The sequence below is a fragment of the Hyperoodon ampullatus genome, assembly GCF_949752795.1.
Source record: "Hyperoodon ampullatus genome assembly, chromosome: 20".
NCBI classification, from domain to species: Eukaryota; Metazoa; Chordata; class Mammalia; order Artiodactyla; family Ziphiidae; genus Hyperoodon; species Hyperoodon ampullatus.
Genome location: NC_136933.1, coordinates 6,883,093 through 6,900,457, shown reverse-complemented (window position 1 = coordinate 6,900,457; position 17,365 = coordinate 6,883,093). Strand labels below are relative to the sequence as shown.

General features: G+C 45.6%; 1 protein-coding gene across 3 annotated transcripts in view; it reads left to right on the top strand.

Moving 5' to 3' along the window:
• Window positions 1–367: 367 nt before the first annotated feature.
• Window positions 368–17,365, top strand: part of TACC1 (transforming acidic coiled-coil containing protein 1) — a gene marked incomplete at its 5' end in the record, with an annotated part of 90,402 nt that continues 73,404 nt past the window's right edge. For all 3 annotated transcript variants that reach the window (XM_079726558.1, XM_079726561.1, XM_079726560.1), the window contains one exon: window positions 368–444. In XM_079726558.1, coding sequence (XP_079582684.1) covers window positions 368–444 — 77 coding nt within the window. The remainder of the gene's footprint in view (window positions 445–17,365) is intronic.

Below are 17,365 nucleotides of genomic sequence, written 5' to 3'. Positions count from 1 at the left end.
GGCGGACAGGGAGGGCGACGGCCGCCGGGCCCCCAGCCCACTCCACCTGTCGCCCTCCGCCGCCCAGGGTCTCCCTGGCGCCGTGACCCGCGCGCTCAGCCTTTCCCGCGGGGTCTCCAGGAGGGGGTCACGGGCCGCCGCGCCGGCCGAGCCCTGCGATTGGCGGAGAAGTAGCAGCGTCTCCAGCAACGCCCTTTAGCCGGCTCTCCCGGCGGCCGGGACCCTGAGGCCGGGCTCCCCGGCACCCCCGCCCACCCGCGGCCCCACCCTTCCTCTTTCGCCCGCCGCCTCCTCCTGCCGGGGTCCCGGTCGGGCCGGCGCGCGGCAGAGCACGAGCGGGCGCAGCCGGGGCGCCGCGCTCCGAGCTATGGGAGGCGCCCACTCTCAGAGCCCGAGGGGCCGGGAGCCGGCCGCGGAGAGGCCCCCGAGACCCCGAGAGATCGCGTGAGTCCCAGAGCCCCCTGCCTCCCGCCCCCAGATCCCCGGGCCGCCGTTCGGGGCTTTGCATGCCGGCATGGGATGGGAGCGCACGGCTCCCGTCCCACCAGGGCTGGGAAGGTGGGGCTCCCGCTGGCGCCCGCGGGGCGCAAGGGCACAGGGGTGGGCCTGGTGGGACATCCCGCCCCGAGCCTCGCCCTGCAGTGCCCCGGGGGCGCTGGGCCACGACCCATGGCGACAGAATCGCGCCCAGGCGGGGCTGCTGTCCCGCGCCCCTTCGCGCTGCGCGGGTGGGACACGGGGACCCCGAGGTTTTCCAGACTCGTCCAAGCAGGAAGACGCACGTGTCCCTAAAGGGCTCAGAAACACTCCAGAGACAGATCTAGTTGCAGGGAGGAGTAGATATTAGAAGGGGACTCGAGTCTCCAAGATAACTCGGCTCGTGTTGGCCTTCAGGGTCCAGGAATTTGATGCAGTGCTCGCTGTTCGCAAAAACTCCCTCTCTTGTTTGCTCCGAGGGCTTCACGATGATCTCAGAGAAAGGGCTGTATTGTAGCAGCAGCAATTAGGCTTTTGTTCTGGGACAGCAACAATTGGGGACACCAAGTACTGAAATGCTCCGAAGGGACATTTTTAGAGAACGTGATTTAGAGCAAGTTGCACGGTTTGGAAGATGGCCTTGCTTCTTACCACAGAGAGGATGCGTCGATAACTATATATTTATTTGAGAACCCAAACAATCTTTAAGCGTATAATTAAAAAGGTTTAAAGGGTGTGCGTGTCTTGGAGGTGAGGTAATGTCAAGGAATCCACACTCTATTTGAATTCAGCCAATGCCAAAGCTATTTAGTTTGAGAAAGATACACTTAGCCATCACATATAGGCAGCCTGGGCCATGGGGGGGCTTGTTTTGGATTATCTTTTCAAGGCAAAGTATCTTCTGGAATACCCAGATGATAGACGTGTTAGTTGTTCCTTCTGATGTTTACATATGATCAGTAATCTAAACTTAGTTCAGGCATCGTATTAATCATAAGAATAGCTGACAATTATTGAGTACGTAAAATGTGCCAAACCCTGTTCTAAACACTCTGTGTGTTATTTAATCCCCAAGAAACTGAGTTAGTTTCTATTATTGCCCTCATTTTATTTTATTTATTTATTTATTTTTGCGGTACGCGGGCCTCTCACTGTTGTGGCCTCTCCCGTTGCGGAGCACATTCTCCGGACGCGCAGGCTCAGCGGCCATGGCTCACGGGCGCAGCCGCTCCACGTCATGTGGGATCTTCCCGGACCAGGGCACGAACCCGTGTCCCCTGCATCGGCAGGCGGACTCTCAACCACTGCGCCACCAGGGAAGCCCTATTGCCCTCATTTTATTGGTGAGGAAACTGAAGTAAAAGAGATGTGACTCGTCCAAGGTCACAGAGCTAAAACGTAGTGGACCCTGCTTGTCTGACTCCAGAAATCCCGGTGTAGCCACTTTCCACAGGAGAGTTGGGACTGACTTAGGAAACAATTGTTATCTCAGCTGGCAGAACACACCCCCATTTTCCCCTTTAATTCCTCCCGAATAAGGGAGAAATCTGAATTAGCCATGCTTATGCCTAATGAGCAAAAACTGCCAACGTTGATTTAACTTTTTAAAAAGTTAGGAGGCAGTGTAACACTGAGATGAAGTTTCAAGTTTTGGAGGCAGATTGCCCTGGGTTGAATTCTAGGCTCTGCTACTTAACAGCTAGAGCTCTTTTCTCTCTTCCTTAACCTCTCCGGGTCTGTTTCCTTGTATGTAAAACGGGAATGAAGACAATGTCCACTTCACAGGCTGTTCTAAGGATGACATAAGATCATGTATATATGAATAACAAGTTATAGTTTTATCTCTGAGCAGTAAGTTGTTTTAGCCAAGGATGACAGCTGACTGCTTAATCTTTGTGAGCACGTGGCTGGTGTAGCTCAAAAGTAAGTGCTTAAATCATTCTCTGAAAGGATGCTGAAGCAATGAACTCAGGGCTTTCTGTGTAGGATTCAGTTGTCAGGGTGAGGACCTGATTCTTAATTGTCAAATTATCCTATGCTTTGGCAGTCGGTAGAGGATCTCTCTCTCTCCAATGAGCTTCTGCATGTGCCTTATATATTTAGCTAAACTTGCCTAAAAATAAACATAAAAGCCATCCTTGGTCTAAACCTGGGAATACCGCCCAGGGATGCCCTATCCTACTGGAGTGAGTACATTAAGAAGGACGTAAACGCACGTAGGCAGTGTTAGGAGTTTTGGCCGCATCAGAATGTGCAGGCTTAATGAGTCAGCCCTACAAACCACTTGGTGCAGACCAGCTGAAAGACGAGAAATATGAGCTTCAATGCCTGTGATATATATACATGAAAAGCAAAAAGCATGCTTTTAATCCAAATCCTGGCTCATTCAGATGTATAGCCACAAGGGTCTCCACGGTCATTGTTAATGTCACCCGGCTGCAGATTTCCTGCCGGACACATGGCTGCCATGGATAACCCTGACCTCAAGGAAGTTCCCCTAACTCAGGCCATTGCATTTTCAAAATCTATTGTTCCTTTTTAAAAAAATAAAAATAAATACATGAACACCTCACAAACATTGCATGAATACTGCCATTTGTCTTTTGAGGGAGAAAATTATGTTTCAGAATGTTCACAATTTATATTTCAGAATAACTTAATCAAGTATGAAAATTAACCAGACAAATCTGTCTTAACAGAGCTCTACTGCGAAATATAAACAGGTATGGATGTGCATGAAGAGAAAGGTCTGATTTTAAGATAAAACACATTATTATTGAAAATTGTAGCTGTCTACCTTCCCCAAACCAGAGGAAACAAATGAGCCAGCCTTGGTAAAAGCCAGGGGGAAATTTCACTTCATTTATACAAAGAGGCTGCTCACGTGGTGATTAAGAGCAGAAGCTGTGGAGTCAGGCTGACCTGGGCTAGAATTCCAGCAAGATCGCTCGCTAGCTTAGCTCAGGAAGCTTTGGAAAATAATCACTTAACTCTTCAGTTGGGCAGATATCTGCATCTTTAAAATGGAAATAATAATCATATCTACCTCATGAAATGGTGTGTATTATTAGTGCAGGGCCTGGTACCTAAGATGTGCTTAATATGTGAGTTACCAGAATTCCCCTACATACAAACGAGTTCCGTTCTGAGAGTGCGTTTGTAAATCCAATTTGTTCGTAAGTCCAACAAAGTTAGCCTAGGTACCCAACTAACACAACTGGCTATGTAGTACTGTACTGGAATAGGTTTATAATAGTTTTCACACAAATAATACATAAAAAGCAAACACAAAAAATAAAGACAACATTTTTAATCTTACAGTACAGTACCTTGAAAAGTACAGCAGTACAGTACAACAGCTGGCATATAGGGGCACATTCACATCTTTGAAAGTTCGCAACTTGAAAGTTCGTATGTTGGGGACTTACTGTATTATTAGTACATTCACACGTGTATGTACCTATACAACAGGTGCTACGCTAGATTCTGTGGGATGTATATTTTTGAGGAAGGCTGGATCTCTTCTGAAGGGAGGGTTGACTTGTGTGCTAATTCAGCAAGACCTCTTGGAGAAGCAAGACAATGGCTTTTTAGAGTTAACGTTTTCCTCAATTAATTTCCATTTTCCAGAAAGATGCACTATCCCGAGGATGGACCTGTGTTTGGGAATATGGTAGTTTGGTGAAATGTTTGTAAACAATGACTCCTTAATTGATTATTTTCAGCAATGGGGCCAAAGTGGGTTTTCTAAGAGCAGTAAATAATTTGCAGAGAGGTTTGAAGAATGACATAAAGCAGAACCTATATTTCAGTAGGGAATATGGCATGTAACTAATTCATCTAGAGCTTGTTGAGTTTGTCCACCTGGGATGAACGATAATGCACTTGTTTTCAATTCTTTCAGTTTAATTTCTAGGCCAGTCTTTGTTTGCATTTGGAATGTATACTAATGGAATAGGTCGGTGGCGAAGTCAGGAGGAGTTTCTGAGGTCTCGAGTGTTTTTGCCATGAGGTTTTCTGATTATATGAATTACATGTAGGTTCTACAATGTACTGGAGAACTGCAGGGTCAGTTGGGAACAATTGAGCCTCTTGATGGACAGACTTCTGACATGAAGAGGGAGGTGCTGGCTTTGAAGTTTTAGACACAGGAAAACAGGACTAAAAACAAGTAAACGTAGGAAGCAACGTTCTTGAAACCCACTGCTTTCAAATTCATATTGTTCACCACCTCCTCACCACACAATTTTTATTGTCATTAAAAACATTTAGGTCCCCAATTGCTTTAAAAATTTTCAAACTTCCATCTAAAATGTTTTAGTGTACAGTTAAGAGAGAAACTTACAGAAAGTTTGTGGAAAAGACCCAGAAAAACCAGCTATATGAAGAAACGTTAAAAGAAGTGTAGTATTTAGCTTGAAGGAGGGACTGGAGAGATGGTGGAAATATATCATTTTTAGGGGATGTTGGTGGCCTCTATCTCTGATGAAGCCAACCCAACAGGAAATGGTTTGAACTGCAGGACAAGGGAATTATTTGTGTGTGTATGTTGAGTTTAGATAGCACACCTTCTAGACTGTGAGGGTAGTTGATATACCAAAAAGAGTTAATAAGGGAAGAAAAATCCCTTTCTGCAAATCATTAAAAAGGTAAGAGAAATAATCTATCAAGGACTGAGACTCCAAGGGGGTTCGGGTCTAGGTTTGCTCCACAATTTCTGCTCTCTTTTAGCTTCAGTGGCGCCCCACCCCTACCTCTACCCTACGGCTTCTCCCAGCTGGTACAAGTTTCCGTGTTAAAAATCAAGAAGAGAAAGGGTGGGGGGCACAGCTGCTGGTGTCCTGAGCTAGCGAAGTGGGTTATTTAATATCTGAGTTGGCTGGTAGCCAGAGTGGGCTGCAGGGTGTGTGAATTTGTTAACCCAAGGTCAGGAGATGAACTGGTAGCACCCTGAATGGCCATGGAATGTGGAGGTCCGTCTTCTGAAGAAGCTCACTCTGGCTCCTATGGGATGCTTTTTTTTTTTTTTTGCAATTTTTTTTTATTGTGGTAAAATATACGTAAGATAAAATTCACCATTTTAATCATTTTTAAGTGTCCAATTAAGTCCATTTACAATGTTGTATAACCATCACAACTATCCATTTACACTTTTTCATCATCCCAAAGAGAAACTCTGCGTCCATTAAAAAATCACTCCCCATACTTCCCTCCACCAGCCCCTGCTACCTCTATTCTACTTTCTGTCTGTATCTGCCTATTCCTCACATAAGTGGAATCATATAATATTTGTCCTTTTGTGTCTGGCTTACTTAACTTAGAATCATGTCCTGAGGGTTCATTCATGTTGTAGCATGTGTCAGAGTTTCATTCCTTTGTTTTGGTTTTTTTAAATATGTATTTGCTTTTTTTTTTTTTTTTTTTTTTATTATTTGGGGCTGCACTGGGTCTTTGTTGCTGCGTGCGGGCTTTCTCTAGTTGTGGCGAGTGGGGGCTACCCTTCGATGCAGCGCGCGGGCTTCTCATGTTGCGGAGCATGGGTTCTAGGCATACCGGCTTCGGTAGTTGTGGTTTACATGAGCTCAGTAGTTGTGGCGCACGGTCTTAGTTGCTCCGTGGCATGTGGGATCTCCCCGGACCAGGGCTCGAACCCGTGTCCCCTCCATCGGCAGGCGGATTCTTAACCACTGCACCACCACGGAAGCCCCTCATTCCTTTTTATTGCTGAATAATATTCCCTTGTATGTGTAGACCACATTCTGTTTATTCATTCCTCTGTTGATAGACACTTGGGTTGCCTCTACCTTTTGGCAACTGTGTATGATGCCGGTATGAACACTGGTGTACAAGTATCTGATTGAGTCCCTGCTTTCAATTCTTTGGGGGTATTTGCCTAGGCATAGAATTGCTGGGTCATGTGGTAACTCTATGGTTAACTTTTTGAGGAACCAGCAAACTGTGTTCCATAGGACTTTATTCCATTGACCTATAGCTCTATCTTTATGCCAGCACCACACTGTTTTGATTACTGTAGCTTTGTAATAGGTTTTGTTTTATTTTTTTAATAAATTTATTTATTTGTTTTTTATTTTTGGTTGTGTTGGGTCTTCGTGGCTGTGCGCGGGCTTTCTCTAGTTGCAGCGAGCGGGGGCTACTCTTCGTTGTGGTGCATGGGCTTCTCATTGCGGTGGCTTCTCTTGTTGCGGAGCACGGGCTCCAGGCATGTGGGCTTCAGTAGTTGTGGCACGCAGGCTCAGTAGTTGTGGCACATGGGCTTAGTTGCTCCGCAGCATGGGGGATCTTCCCGGACCAGGGCTCGAACCTGTGTCCCTTGCATTGGCAGGCGGATTCTTAATCACTGCGCTACCAGGGAAGCCCCTATAGTAGGTTTTAAAATGAGGAAGTTTTAGTCCTTCAGCTTTGTTCTTTTTCAAAATTATTTTAGCTCTTTGGGGTTTCTTGAGGTTTGTTTTTGGTTTTGTGTTTTAATCTCTCTGTCTCTGTCTCTGTCTCTCTGGATTTTTCTTCTTGGCTGGTGGCAGTCAGCAGCCTTCATCAGAGAATGCTGGACTGCCTTCAGCTTGTGTGTGCCGCCCCAGAAATTCTCTTTCCCTGCCCTCCCCTCTACTTCCTCTCCAGCCAGACTTTTCACCCCAAGACATGAACCTGCTTGTGAGTCAGACACTCGGGCACTGAATATCCAAAGAGAACCCAGATGTGGGGAGGAGCCCGGGAGGGGTGGGCAGGAGACTGGAGTCACGGTGCAGGTCAGAGGTTCCAAGAGTTGAGCATCAGGGACCCGCCTGTTCCCAGGGGAGAAGCTGACCCTGGAAGGAGTCTTGAAGGATGAGTGAGTGGCCAGGCAAGGGGGGTCAGGGGAGGGCAGGCCAGGTGAGGAAAGCATGGCAGATCATGGCCCGATGTGTCAGGATCCATCCTGTCTGGGCAGTGGGGAGGGTTTGGGGTAGGGTGGGTGTGGAATGGACAGGGGATTGGGAAACAGTGAGTCTGGAGAGGTGAAGAAGAGCTGCGTGCTGGGGGCTTTGTGGCTGGCTGGGAGTTTGGACTTAATTCCAGGAGCCATAGATGAGGGTTTGCCAAGCCCTGGACTGAACTGGGGAGAAGTATTCTTGCCGAGAGGCTCAACCACATGGTGGGGGTACCTGTGATTCTTCTCAGCACTTCATCACCCACCCAGGCATCACTCCAGGGCACTAGATTTTCCTTTTTCAACCTCTTACTTCGTCTTCATTTTTGTATATTAGCAATTCAGTAACACATATAAACGTTTTCTTCTTTTCATTTTTCTTGTTTTCCAAATTTTCGACAACAAACACATTTTCCTCTGATAGTCATAACGTACTTTAAAAAAAAAAAAGCCTGAAAATTTAGAAAACCCAGAAAACTGAAGAAAATAAACCACTCATAATCTCATCACCCAGAGATGACCGTTAATATGTTGGTACATTTTACTACAGTCTCTTTTTTTTTTTCCAGTAAATATAATTTTCAACAGTGGGGTTATACTATATGTGTTTTGCATTCTGATTTTTTCACTTAATATTATAAACATTTCTCTGTATCATTATACTGAATTTTAAAATGTCATTTTATTGCTTGCTGAACGGTACACTATGTGCATATATTATAATTAATTTAATTTTTCCCAAATGGTTGACATTTAGGTTGGTTGCCGTTTTTGATCATATAAGTAATACAGTTAATAAATATTCTTATAATTCTTTGTGCATCTCTGATTAATAATTAGGACACATTCCTTGAAGTTTAATTATAGGGTCAAAAATGCAAGTATTCGAAAAGTTATATTTTGTTATATATTACTATATATTGTCAGATTATTCCCCCAAAAGTCATCCCAAATTATACTCCTCCCCTTAGCAGTATAGCGTACTTTCCATATGCTCATAGCATCCTTCCCAAGCTAGGCACTATCATTTTCAATCTTTGCCAGTTTGGTAAGAGAAAAATGTGTAATCTTGGTTTGATTTTTTAAATTCTTCGTCCGTGAGAGTGAACTTTTCCCCCTATGTTTAGTAGCCATTTGTAATGTTGTAACTTCTTATGTATTTCTCTTTGCCAGTTTTGTACTGAGGTACTAATTTTTCTATACTTATTTGTGAGAATTCTTTATACGATGAAGCCAGCTACTTATTGAGTACTTACTACATGCTAGGCACATGTTAGTCTCTCACATGCATTAACTCATATGATTCTCAAAATAACCCTATAAGCTAGGTGCAGTTTTACATTTCCACTTTACACATGAAGAAACAGGTATAGAGAGGTTAATTAACTTGTCCAAGGTGTCACAGCTGGAGTGACAAAATTGAAATTTAGGTGGCCTCAATCCAGAGACCTACATGCCTAGCCATTGTCTTATACAAATCTGCTAACCCTTGTCCTCCATTTTTGTTTTGTTTTGTTTTGAAGGGGAGGTATTTTAAAAAATTAACCTCAATTTAGAACAGTTTCAGATTTACAGAAAATTTCAGCAGATGTACAGAGAGTCCTCATAGATTCCACAAGCAGTTTCCCTTATTATTAGCATCTTATATTAATATGGTACTTTTGCTACAGTTAATGAAACCATCATTGATATATTATTATTAACTAAGGTCCATACTTATTTTATTTTATTTTTATTTTTTATTTTTTTTAACATCTTTATTGGAGTATAATTGCTTTCCAATGGTCTGTTAGTTTCTGCTTTATAACAAAGTGAATCAGTTATAGATGTACATATGTTCTGGTACTTTGTTTAGATTTCCTTAGTTTTTACCTGATATCCTTTTTCTGTTCCAGAACATATTACATTTAGTAGTCATGTTACTTTTTAATATAAATCAACCTATCACGTTTTCCTTTGGGGTTTCTTCCTCGGCCTTTCCCTGTCCCCAAATGAGATAACTCTTTTCTTCTATTTGTTTCATGATGTTCTTTTCTTTATAAGAAACCATTTACTCGATCTGAAATTTCTAGAATCACTAGTGTAAGATAAGACTCTAACTTTTTTTTTTTAAGGCTCTAACTTTTTTTTTTCAAAATAGCTAACCAGTTACTCCAGTACTGCTATTATTAAATAATCCTTTTTCTTCCCACCGATTTGTAATACTTTTTAATTTTTTTTTGACCGTGACATGCAGCTTTTGGGATCTTAGTTCCGCGACCAGGGGTTGAACCTGGGCCCAGGGCACTGAAAGCACCGAGCCCTAACTACTGGACCTCCAGGGAATTCCCTGTAATACCATTTTTTTTAAATTCAGTGCTATAACCTGTCTTTCCTTCTGTTTAACCCTTGATGGTTTTTCTCTTTCTGTTCTCACTCATTCAGCAAATACGAATTGACTGCTTTCTTATGTTCAGGCACTGTGAATATCCTTTATTATTTATGTGGGAATTTACACGGGCAGAGGAAAGCATTTCTAAATGTATAAAGTCTGAATATTCATTGATAGTGTTGGGGGCAGGACATTTGCCAGAGAGTTGGATGAGGGGAAGTGACCTGTGAAAGGAGCTTGGGAAAAAAAAGGACATTCATAACTGAGCTTTCCTCATAGGTTTTACACCACCCTAGGCCACTCTGCCATCCATCTGAAGGCTTCATTTTAAACAATGTAGCTTCCTGTGCAGAAACAGCTGTGCCTTCAAGTGTTCTCAGGTCATCTGCATGCTTTGTCAGGTTCACATTTTTCATGTACAGTCTAGACTTTATTTTTTGCAGTAACATGATATAAAGTCCTACAGATTTATATAAGGAATGAAGGATTTATATAAGGATAAACCACCTCTGCTTCTGATCTTCCACCTCTTGTGCCTGTGGAGACGTGGGAACCTTGGAAAGTGCGAGAATCCCTCACTTTGACATTCCTTCATTCTCAGGATTCTTACTGTCCAGGACACTTTGGATATCGTTTTTCGTGGGGTTTTTTTGCCTGTACCTAGTACAGGTTCGCCTTAGCCAATCTTATGGTATGTCTGCTGTGAACGTTATGAATAACAGTTGTAGGCAAAAGAAATTATATTTGGCTTACTTACATTTAGGGGTATTCCGTAGCAACTTTAGAGTCATATCTATATTTTGGAGGCAGGATAGTTCTGTTTTTAATATAACCCATACATCTGTCTCGCACTGCATGTCCCCATAAAAGCCTGACAGCATACGATATCATTGGTCAGGCTGAGAGCTCCCAGGAATCTGGCAAAGACCCTTCACTTTAGAGCAATAGCTCCGAAAACTTCATTGGGTCAGAGATCCTGTGATAACATACAACTTTAATAGACTTTTTCCAAATGAAAATACACATACACACAGTACAGAAAAGTTACGAGAGTCAGAGATCCTGAGACGTAGGCATTAGCTCGTTTAATCCTTTCATGGCCCCTATAAAGTAGGTGTTAATAGCTCCATTTTACAGATGAGTAAACTGAGGCCTGGAAAAGTTGAGAAACTAAGGCTGCAGAGCTAGTAAACGGTTGAGGAGGGATTCAAGTGAACCTGGCTGAGGAAAAACAATTACTGGTCATTTCCAGAATGGGTCAGCCACAGAGCAACTTATTAACCAGCAGAGGCTTCTGTTTATCTGCTAGAAATAAGTTTTTATGGCTCCCTCCCTACTGATAGCACAGTTTCAGGAAAGTAAACGTTTGAGAACAGTAAATGGTTGAAAAACACAGCCTATTCTGTAGACAAATACCCGTACACTGTGTTGCCTTTACACAGAGCAGATAGAATGCCTCTCCCGGGTTTCTTTGCTGAATTATTTTCGTCTGTGAGTCTTGTTTTCCTAACAACTGCAAAATGTTATGTTTCCATGGCTACCTCAAAAGTGTTCTTAAATAGGGGTTTGAGAAAACAAAACTAGGAAGGCTTGGGCAAGACATAACGGTAGGAAGATGACATGTTTTACCTGCCAGGCATCACCTTCTCAGCATTTCTGTGAGTCCAGTGGTGTCTTGTCTCTGTCCCCTTCCCCAGTTGCCTCCTTTGCCTTTTAAGACCTGTGGTCCACTGGTTCCACCACGTGTGAAGCCATGGTTCCTGTGACGTGTCCAGTGGCCTGGAGTGATGGCGTCTGGGAACACAACTCAAGTTCTGAATAACATGGGCCACCATGTTGATACCCGAAGTGCGGGTTGGCAGGTTCCATTGAGGACAAGAGTAGAACTGAGAGATGTGCCCACGTTTCAGGAGCGGCTGTTGCCGGCGGGGAGGTGGAGACAGAGGTGTCTGCAGTGGACCTCTTTCACCTGTCGTCCACCTCCGTCCCGCTTCTGGCCGGGTAGAGGGTGCTGTTCTCCAGTCCTCCCACCAGGGGGCGCCAGCCACCATCTGCTTAGTTTCTGGCCTTGGTTGGCCTAGGGTGACCAGGACGGTCTTTGCTGAGTGGGAGAAAACGAGAGAGTCTTCGGATGCTAACTTACAGTGCACGTAGGAGGAAAGGAAACAGATTAGGGAGCGAGGGAGGTTGAGGCCGAGGGTTTTGGTATTTCCATTTCCTTCTGCTGGCTGGGATCCTGCGTCCCCCGGGTGTCTTGTTTCCCTTCACTCCTCCGAATCGTGTGGTTCAGGGCATATTTTTTGTGGCTTCTGAGGAGTTGGAAGTCTTCCCCGCTCCTTTGCGTTGTTCACTGGTGTTCGCTGGTTGAACTGCAGTATAAACACCCAGGGCTGGACGCAGAGGGGGCTCACTGTGACCTTCTGACTGATAGAAATACAAAGCTGGAAGAAAGTCTCTTCAAAAACATTTGCGGGTTGAAGGTGTGACAGAAGTTTCTGGTGCCCCCTGGTGGCCGCTGTTCAGTACTTCAGCCACAGAGAGAAAGGAGGAGCCCCGCATCCCCGCCCCCGCCGGCCGCTGGGGGGAGACCCGGCCGGGGTATCGCCGCTCGCGCTCGCGAGGAGTCTTCCGCAGACAGTTCTAGTGCTTGACTGGCTCCTCCGACATCCCTTTTTCTCAGTTTCTTTTGCCCTAGGCCCGCACTTTTAAATTCCTCTTGTGTTTCTCATTCGGCAGTCTTTTCCCAGTTCAAGGCCTTTTTCTTTTAAGTAAAAGTTGTTTTTATGTCCCTGATAATAGTCTGTTTTGTTTGGTTGATTCCATACCCCTGTTTGAATGGTCAAGTGGGGCTGTGGAGGGTCTTGTGTTTGGGACTGAAAATGCTTGAAGGGTGTGTGTGTGTGTGTGTGTGTGTGTGTGTGTGTGTGAGGTGTGTGTGACTGTGTGGAAGGTGTGTGTATGTATATGTGGGTGTGAAACGGTGTATGTGGTGTGTGTGTGATTATGTGTGGGAGGTGTGTGTATGTGTACCTGTGTGTGTGTGTGACTGTATGCGTGTGTATGTGGGAGGTATGGGTGTGTATATGTGGTGTGTACATGTGACTGTGTGGGGTTTGTGTGAGACAGTGTGTGGGAGTGTATGTATATGTGGTGTGTGGGTGTGACTGTGTGTGGGTGTGTATGTGGTGTGTGAGTGTGTGTCTGTGTGTGGGTGTGTATGTATATGTGGTGTGTGTGTGTGTGACTATGTGTGTGTCTGTATATGTGGTGTGTGGGTGTGTACGTATGTGTGGGGTGTGTGTGACTATGTGTGTATGTATATGTGGTGTGTGTGTGTCTGACTATGTGTGGGTGTGTATGTATATGCGGTGTGTGTGTGTGTGACTATGTGTGAGTGTGTCTGTATATGTGGTGTGTGTGTGTGACTGTGTGGGTGTGTATGTATATGTGGCGTGTGGGTGTGACTGTGTGTGTGTGCATGTATATGTGGTGTGTGTGTGTGGTGTGTGAGTGTGAAGGAACCCCAGTGCTGCCAGCCCCAACTTGCCCACAAGTCCTTCGTCACAAAGCGGTGACATTTTGCACACAGAGACGTCAGGAGACTGGTTCCCCCGCTGGGCTGAAGAGCTGTCTCGTGTGTCTGGTACAGAGTGTGAATACTCTACTGAGAGCATCAAACCCCAGGTTCTCCGCCTTCTTTACAAAGCACAGAGGGTTTTTGACGTTTCCTTGTTTCTCAGCGTGAAACTATCTCCAAGGGAGCAGCGGTGTCCTCACCTTCTGGGTCATCTGGAAGGGAGCGGGGCCTGGGGCTCCCGTTTCTCCTTTGCATCAGTGCCATCGCCACCCTCGGGTCGCCCCTTCTCTCTCCCTCTCCCCACACATCTTCCCTTGCACGTTTGAAAACCCTCTTTGGAAGCTGAATCACGTCGCTTCCTTTTTTGGTCATCCTGGAGCTTTCCTCCACTTGCATCACTCGGATGTGTGAAACAAATCAGTTCCTCGCGTTCTGTTTTGTATGTTCAGAGTTCAGAGACAATAAGCAGTGCCCTGGGCATAGGGTGCCCCACTGAACCACTCCGTAGATGTTCTCGCACAAGTCAGTTTAATTAAGGGTAGGTGCTGAGAGAAAACCATTCCGAATATCTTATTTGAGAAGAAAAATAAAATCAACATCTAAAGGGAGAAGAGAAAGAAAGATCCCAGCACAAGGACATGTTAATATCTCTGAGTTGGGGAATTTCTGTGCGTTTGGCCCTTGATGGTGCTGTCAGGGGAGAGAGTTCTGGGAACATCTGAGGCCGCGTTTTCCCCGACAGATGTACCAGGAGCCCTGGAATGAGGCTGAGGAATGTTGCCACATAATCTGCACGTATCCATCCCGGCATCTGCCAGCCTGGGAAATGTGTCTGCCAGCTGTCACTGCTGGAGGCTTACCGGGTGTCTCAAATAGAGGGATTAGGGAACCAAAAGGCCAGTGACTCATGGAAATGCCCATCCTGGTGGCTGATCCCAGTGCAGGGTCACATTTCTGCATGCCCTGTCCCCTGATACGGCTGAAGCAGGCTCATCCTGTCCCCAGGGACACCTCCTGGTCATACCTCCTACAGGTGGCCCCTCTGGGCAGCTCACCCCTTTGGAATGCTGCCAAAGGGCACCAGATTTGCTGCAGGAAGTAGGAGGGGTAGTGATGGAAGAGTTGAGAGAGGTTGTCAGGAGACATGAATCATCGACGGCCTTGGGTCCCGCACCCTTGGCTGAGCTGAGCTGTGCAGGGCTGGCGTGCAGGGCTGGCGGTGTGTGCTGGGTATGGTGTGGGCCATGCTGAGTCAGACCTGAGTCACTTTCCCACCCCTGCGCCAGGAGCCGGGGGGTCCAAACCACAGGCCCTGAGAGTGAGGGGGCAATAGGGATTGTGGCTCAAAGAAGGGGACCGATGTTGGTCGGACGAGAATCGGGAGTCCCCTGTGCAGCGGTAATTCGGCTGTTCTGAGTTAGGTGAGTCTTGTTACGGTAATTCAGAATTTTTTCTTAAAAATTTTTTTATTGGGGTATAGTTGATGTTCAATGTTGTGTTAGTTTCTGCTGTACAGCAACGTGAATCAGTTATACGTCTACACATATCCACTCTTTTTTTTTTTTTGCGGTACGCGGGCCTCTCACTGTTGTGGCCTCTCCCGTTGCGGAGCACAGGCTCCGGACGTGCAGGCTCAGCGGCCATGGCTCACGGGCCCAGCCGCTCCGCGGCATGTGGGATCTTCCCGGACCGGGGCACGAACCTGTGTCCCCTGCATCGGCAGGCGGACTCTCAACCCCTGCGCCACCAGGGAAGCCCCATATCCACTCTTTTTTAGATTCTTTTCCCAGATAGGCCATTACAGAGTACTGAGAAGAGTTCCCTGTGCTATAAAGTAGATTCTTATTAGTAGCTACGGAATCTTTTGGAGGAAAGGAAATGGTAAATGATATTCAGTCCACAAATGCAGTTTTGAGGAGGAAATATTGAACCTGCTATTGATCAAAAAGCTTTTCGTCTCCAGTTTAGAGGTTAGAGACACATTTTCTGTATAGAAAGTGAGGATCTACGGTGTGACTGAAACCCCAATGATTTAAGGCATTTCAGCATCTATCCAGAGTGGCCAACACCTGGACGGCCCATGCCCAGAGTTTCTGATTCGGTAAGTCCAGGGTGGGGATCGGGAATTTGCATTTCTAATTCTCAAGTGATGCTGATACTGCTGGGCCAGGGACCCTACATTTACTGATTTAAGGCAAAGGACTGAAACATTCCATTTACCAAAAAAGAAAGAAAGAAGGAAAGAAAGGGAGAAAGGAGGGGAGGGCAGGCAGGCAGGAAGTCCGCCAGTGTTTCAGTAAATACATTACAAGATATTCAGACTTCATTAGTAATCAGATGTGTCAGGTAAAACCAACAGTGGTATAGCATTCCTACCCACTTGCCAAAGTTTTAGAAGATTGACTGACTCGGTGTTGGTTAGGATTTAGGGAAGATGCTGTCTCCTATGCTGCCATGTAAAACTGTGAATTAGTACAGCCTTTCTGGAGGGCAATCTGGCTATGTGTCTCCAGACACAAAATGTGCTCCAGAGTTTTAACTCTAGGAAATAATCCTGTACGTGTGAGAAGATGCTTGTAGAGGTTTATTCATCCCGGTTTCGTTTATAATGAGGAACAATGAACCCCCTAAATATCCCTCCACGGGGAGCAAATTATGTAAACCGTGGAGACACACCAAGGCTTGTTATGCAGCTGAGAGAAGCTGGGAACACGGACTCTGCAGGGGTCAGGAAGGGTCTTGACTCCACACAGCCTGGCTCCCACTCCCTCCCCCTGGGGAGCACAGCTTACGATGAAAACAGGAGAAGTTGGGAATAAGCCCTGGCCTCTAAACGAGGACCGTACGTATATTTAAATCTCATTTGTTTAAAAGTATCTATCTGTCCATCTGTTTATCTGTCTGTCTGTCTGTCTATCCGTGCTCATGAGTACGTGCTGTGTGTATGTAACAGGGCGATTTGGGAGGTTTTTGTTTATTCATTCAGTCCCCAAATATTATGGAGCAGACGGAACAAGACAGACAAGATGCTTTGTGTTCACAGAGCACACTTCTAGTCAGGAAAGACAGATACTAAGTGGAAAAATAGAAATAATTTCATTCCAGGTGTAAAAAAGTGCTTTGAAAAGAGTGTGTTGCTCACCAACGTTTCAACAGTTGGCTGTTTAGCAAAAACACGACTCTGGGTAGGTTTTCCTTTCTTCTTTGTACTTTTCTGTGCCATCCGAAATTCACTGTTTCAAAGACCGAGATCCTTGACGTTGGAGGATTCTCCCCTCACTCACTTGGCTTAAGTAACGCCTGCTGCCAGGCTGCTGTCTGCACAGTTCTCAGGCTCCTCCCTCAAGCCTCAGCTAGTCACTTCCTCCGAGCAGCCTCCCCTGCTGTCTGATTCATCATCTCCACTCGTCCTCCCCACCCCACCCTCCCTGGCCTCCCTAGGAGCCCCTGCACTTTTCTTATACGTCATTCATGACGGCTTGGAAGTTACGTATTTTCTTTGCTTACTAAACTCACCAATATGCAAGCTCCATGAGGGCAAGAACGGGGTCTGTCTTGTCATTTGTGAAATGTGTGGGGTGATTGAATGAAAGAATTCTTCCCGAACTCAGGTTTGGCTGCTCGCCGCTCAAAAGCCAATAGTCCAAGAGGCAAGTGTCAATAGAAAGGAAAGGTGCTTTAGTCAGAAAAGCCAGCAATCTGGGGAGAAGGTGGACTTGTGTCCTGAGACCAGCTCCGCCGAGTCTGCTCAGCCATGACAGTTTTTAAAGGGGAAAAAAGGGGAAGAATCTCAGTGAATCATCAAGGCAGGAAGTTGGATTCTGCATCATTCTCTGTTGTGTTGCAGACTGGCTGACTCTTTCTTCAGATGTTATCTTGCCCAAGTGATCTGCGTGCAGGATTGCTAAGGGGGCTGTTGCAGAGTAGAGAGCTAGTCATTTTAACTGCTTAATTCTGCATTTTTACTGCTTTTTATCTAGGAAAAGAATCAACAGGTTAGACAAGGCATGGT